The following is a 6,000-nucleotide window of genomic DNA, read 5'->3' on the forward strand; positions in this document are numbered from 1 at the left end:
TAATTATTAGGCAACTTAACAAAAAACAAATATATACCCATTTCAATTATTTATTTTTACCAGTGAAACCAATATAACATCTCCACATTCACAAATATACATTTCTGACATTCAAAAACAAAACAAAAACAAATCGGCGACCAATATAGCCACCTTTCTTTGCAAGGACACTCAAAAGCCTGCCATCCATGGATTCTGTCAGTGTTTTGATCTGTTCACCATCAACATTGCGTGCAGCAGCAACCACAGCATCCCAGACACTGTTCAGAGAGGTGTACTGTTTTCCCTCCTTGTAAATCTCACATTTGATGATGGACCACAGGTTCTCAATGGGGATCAGATCAGGTGAACAAGGTGGCCATGTCATTAGTTTTTCTTCTTTTATACCCTTTCTTGCCAGCCACGCTGTGGAGTACTTGGACGCGTGTGATGGAGCATTGTCCTGCATGAAAATCATGTTTTTCTTGAAGGATGCAGCCTTCTTCCTGTACCACTGCTTGAAGAAGGTGTCTTCCAGAAACTGGCAGTAGGACTGGGAGTTGAGCTTGACTCCATCCTCAACCCGAAAAGGCCCCACAAGCTCATCTTTGATGATACCAGCCCAAACCAGTACTCCACCTCCACCTTGCTGGCGTCTGAGTCGGACTGGAGCTCTCTGCCCTTTACCAATCCAGCCACGGGCCCATCCATCTGGCCCATCAAGACTCACTCTCATTTCATCAGTCCATAAAACCTTAGAAACACCAGTCTTGAGATATTTCTTGGCCCAGTCTTGACGTTTCAGCTTGTGTGTCTTGTTCAGTGGTGGTCGTCTTTCAGCCTTTCTTACCTTGGCCATGTCTCTGAGTATTGCACACCTTGTGCTTTTGGGCATTCCAGTGATGTTGCAGCTCTGAAATATGGCCAAACTGGTGGCAAGTGGCATCTTGGCAGCTGCACGCTTGACTTTTCTCAGTTCATGGGCAGTTATTTGGCGCCTTGGTTTTTGCAATTTTGAGACTGCTGCATCCCTCTGCAAGATATCTCACTATTTTTGACTTTTCTGAGCCTGTCAAGTCCTTCTTTTGACTCATTTTGCCAAAGGAAAGGAAGTTGCTTAATAATTATGCACACCTGATATAGGGTGTTGATGTCATTAGACCACACCCCTTCTCATTACAGAGATGCACATCACCTAATATGCTTAATTGGTAGTAGGCTTTCGAGCCTATACAGCTTGGAGTAAGACAACATGCATGAAGAGGATGATGTGGACAAAATACTCATTTGCCTAATAATTCTGCACTCCCTGTATATACCTTTTTACAAGAAACTCACCTAGAAGACAGTGAATATCTTAGGCTAAAAACCTAGTTGGGTGGGTCAAGTATGTTTTTCTTCTTTCACAGCAAGTAGTAGCATAGGTGTAGCTGTATTAATACATAAATGGTAAAGGTTGGTAAAGTGAGCTAGAGATAAATATGTGACAGGTTTTGATTTTTCAGGGAGTCTTACATGGTGAGGAAATTACCATTATGAACATTTACTGTTCACTAAATTATTCTTCAGAGTTCATACTCAAAACATTTCCAAAATTTGTAGAACTATCCTCAACAAAGGTCTTGATAGGAAGAGATTTCAATCGTTTATTTAATCCTTTAGTCGACAAACATCCGCTGTGAAACAGACTGTGGGCAGGCACAGGGGTTTGGCGCATTTGAGAATTATGTCTAAGATCTACAGTTCCTCATCATCCATATCGCCAGACAACAAGGCAAAGCAGTGGAAATCTTTCTGTCAGATGACATCATTTATCCAATGAAAGAGTTGAAATTAGTTGTAGACCATGCACTATGTCTTGGGTTTTTTTTGTCTTTTTATTTTACACATCGCCCCAAAGTTCAGGGATTGCAAGGGGTGGGTTTAAAAAATTGATTTTCCTATTCAAATCAGTTTTAGTTTGAATAATGCAATATCGATTCATTAAATCCTGAATTGATTTTTAAATATATTTATTTAGCCAGAAACACCAGAATCTCAGCTTAAAGCTCACAAAACTATTTCAAAAAACCACCAAAGAGTTATAACACCAAATGATTAAAGAGCAGGTAAACACATTCCACAGAAAGATGTAAATGCAAAGCACAACCCGGCGGCACGAACACAGACAACTCATCGGGTGCTAAAAGTCGACATCTCACAGATTCTGAAGCTGCAGGTTTGTCACCCTCCGACCAAAATTCACTGAAAAAGCAGCAAATGAAGATCAAACTACGCTTCGCATTTGAAAAATATTTGTCATAAATTCCCACAGGGTACTTCCAGTTTACCACCAAAAATTTGTGTTTCTGCATTATTCACTTGCTTACTAGGCACCAGTCTACCGTTGTGTGTGGTGCTGTCGACTTTTTTTTTTTTTTTTTAAATGAACTCCGACCAGAAAGCCTAATTTCTGCTGTTCAATACCAAATAAGTGTAAACTTTTACAAAATATGCCAAATTGCAAAACGCTGAGCTATGTCTTTAATAAAACCTCTGTAACTTAGCTCTGCTTCACTTCAGCAGCATCAGGTAATGTTTATCTGTTGATTCATGGATTTCTTCTGTTTTTGACATTCTGCAGAATATTTTTAAGCTGGTTATCTGCTATAAAAAGCCAGGCCAGGAAAATCTCCTTTATGTTTTTCTGTGTTTTATCCTCAGCTACTTTGACACAAAGGCATCTGTTATGATGCTTACACCTCTGATACAGTCTCACAACTGTCAGCTTTGGTTTTATACATAGACATAAAAAATTTTAAGTATATGGATATATACTGATAAATTATCATAATTATAATATGTCTGACTGTCTGAGTTAAATTGAATTGAATTGAAATCTTGAAATTGAATTAGTTATAGTAATGAGTGATGATATCCAGCCCAAACTGTAAGGATTGTTCTTAAAAAGCAGGCAAAGTAGGGCCTCCACATAACCCTACTAACATGGTGTCTCAACACAGTGCGGGACTTTTCTTACTAAATCTGTCCTTATAGTGATATAAATCTCATAAATACACCATATCTGTATACCAAAGCCAATCTATAGATCAGTTGTCCTTTTCTATCATGCCACGAGAGTAGCCTGCAGTCATCGTCTCTGCTGCACTTCTCAGTCCTGAAAAGTAGCATCCGGTTTTGGGGGAAAAAAACATCTAATGCAGTTACCATGCTTAAAGTGGCTACATATCCACTCACTGTCAGTCACCGCTAACCGCGCGGAAAGCTTTGAGTTACTAGTACACCTCAGTGTCATTAAAAATATATAAATAAAAGGTTCTTATTTTTTTGTTTTGTTTTCCAGGTCCCTTCAGTGTTTTTAGCCAGGGCCTCATACTCTACGATATCTTCTCCATGACTCTGTGGAACACTGCTAACACAACAGTTTTAACTAACGCACCGAGAAATATACTTACTTGATTCGAGACCCCATCCTCTATTTGGTCTCCCCGCCGTGGCTGGCAGCAGACGCGTCACTCCGTATTTTTCTCAAGCTAACCTGCCCGTCACACACAACAGTACACCGCCATGGTGAATCGCCATGCGTAAGTCACGCTCCACTTTGTGCCGCTCCTGGGATTTGTAGTCTTCTAAATAGAAGACGTGAATGTCAATAACATACAGCTACCTAGTATTAGAAACTACAGCTTCCACAATACGTACAAGACGATTGGGTCGCGTGGTGCTGTAGCCGATAAAGTTTCTGTTACTCAGCATTTACTGTAACGGTAGCTCCAGTGCAGTTTATTACATCATTTTGAGGTTTTATAGCTAATAATTAAAAACAGTTTTAGGAGATAATTTATAGTTTAATATAAAGTAGTAATATTTTCTACCAATATTAATTTTGAAATAATCTAAAATATAAATTATATTATTTATGTCACAAACATTTTGTTTTTAAATGTAATGTAATGTAAAAGGAAAATAAATGAAAATGACAGCTACGTGGATTAACAAGAGGAAAAATTGGGGCGGATGCTCCAAAAAACAGCAGATTTGTGTGTCCTGTGTTTTTTCCTACAGTGAAGCTGTTTTTTCCAAAACACTAGAGCAAAATAGAAAAATGATAAAACAAAAATTCCCACAAAGTTTACATCTTTGTTCTACTATTCTCTAAACTGTTCAAAAATATTTAAATGAACCTTCTGAAAACACATCAGACCTCAATAGGAAAAAAAAATTACACTGGATGTCTATGCTGATGTGGACTGGATAATCTGTTAGGATGCCACATTGTTTGATGGAAATGAAAATTATCAACCTACACAGGGCTAAATTCAAAGACAGTCCAAAAATCAAAGAGGAAAAAACTGATGCAACAGAATAATCTGTTTTTGCTGAAATTTCATTGCTGCAATTCAAAGTGGTATTCAGCAGTTTATATAGCCTCTACATGCTTGTATGCATGACTGACAACATTGGGGCATCCTCCTACTATGATAACAGACAGTATCATGGGGGATGTCCTCCCAGATCTGGACCAGGCCATCACTGCCCCACAAACTGAACCAAAATATAATGTCCAAGAGGCTTTCTATTAGAAATAGCTCAGGCGAGTTTGGGGGCAGGAGGAACCTAGTGCACAAGCTTTGGCTGTGACAATGGCTCCAAGGATTTCATCCCAATGTTGAATGGCAGTCAGGGTGCCGTAGCCTAACCTGTAGAGGTCTGTGCGTCCCTCCATGGATATGCCTCACCAGACTATCACTGACACACCACCAAACACCAAAACTTTTACAGGCAGCATGACATTCTCCACAGCTTCTCCAGACCCTTTCACTTCTGTCACATGTGCTCTTGGTGAATCTGCTCTCATCTGTGAAAAGCAAAGGGTGCCAGTGGTTGGCCTGCCAATTCTGATATTCTATGGCAAGTGGGCTCCATGGAGCTGGACAATAAGCACAGAGCCTACTAGATGGCATCGGGCACTCGTGCGTATACACACACACACACACACACACACACACACACACACACATATATATATATACTTTAAATATATATTTATTTTCTCAGTTTACAGCACTTTTGTTATAAATGTTGGTCAGGTTGTTTTAGTTTAATTATGTTTTGGGTGTGGTTCACACTGCAGAGACAAAAAAGGTGAAGCTTGAACTAGTCTGGCTCTGTCCCTATTCTTAGTTCTGTATCAGCCTGCAAGCCTGGACCATAAGATTTGCAACAACACCTCCTTGAATTCTTTTGTTAAAACCCTGTAATTAAAGGCTGCACTTCAATTGCATATTGACGTTTGATTGATGCTGAATCCACTGTGGTGGTGTACAGAGGCAAAAAATATATAAAATCCCAACAAACAAACAAAAAACAACACTGACCCAAATAATCATGGCAAAATACTATTGCCAAAGCATCAAAAAAATACATATACAAATAATTAACACAACATAGCTTAAAACAGCACAAGGATAAACGTATATTAATTCAGTTTAATTAAATGTGCTTGATAAATAAACAATTGTAAAATGTATGCACCTGTGTGTGTTCAGGTCTCTCATTGTTCTTTGTTCTTTTTTTTTTTACATTTTGATACAAAAGTTTGCTTTAGTAATTTTGTATTACAGATCCGAACAGATTAAATTATGTTCTTCCTTGCTTTGTTGTTTTGTAGTTGTTTCCCCCCCTCCCCCCGAATGATTAACGTTTAATAGAAATTTCATCTCCGTTTCAACCTCATCTGTCACCACGTTTTTTTCTTTCGTTTCAACATGTTAATTTATACAAATCTATTTTCAGACCAGACTCTTAAAAAAAGCCCCATCCCGTATGCAGGAGACTTAGAAGCAGGGCGCGGAGACTACTGACCCACTTTGCTCAAACACTTCTCACAATTTCGCGTCCACTTTAGCAACCAGAGACTGAAAACTTTGTCGTATCTTTCTGTTATTCAGTTATCAGCGAGCTCTATTGAACAAGCTGCTGGACAGCGAGCGGGGGGCGATTGAGAGAGACTCGGGGGCG

At 39.1% G+C, this 6,000-nt stretch overlaps 1 protein-coding gene across 1 annotated transcript in view; it reads right to left on the minus strand.

Moving 5' to 3' along the window:
- dennd1a (DENN/MADD domain containing 1A) overlaps positions 1-3,620 on the minus strand; it is a 40,402-nt gene extending 36,782 nt beyond the window's left edge. Inside the window, exon 1 of the mRNA XM_082541109.1 lies at positions 3,435-3,620. Coding sequence (XP_082397235.1) covers positions 3,435-3,451 — 17 coding nt within the window. The 5' untranslated portion in view covers positions 3,452-3,620. The remainder of the gene's footprint in view (positions 1-3,434) is intronic.
- Positions 3,621-6,000: the final 2,380 nt, after the last annotated feature.

Source organism: Aulonocara stuartgranti, assembly GCF_965226115.1.
Source record: "Aulonocara stuartgranti genome assembly, chromosome: 7".
NCBI classification, from domain to species: domain Eukaryota; kingdom Metazoa; phylum Chordata; class Actinopteri; order Cichliformes; family Cichlidae; genus Aulonocara; species Aulonocara stuartgranti.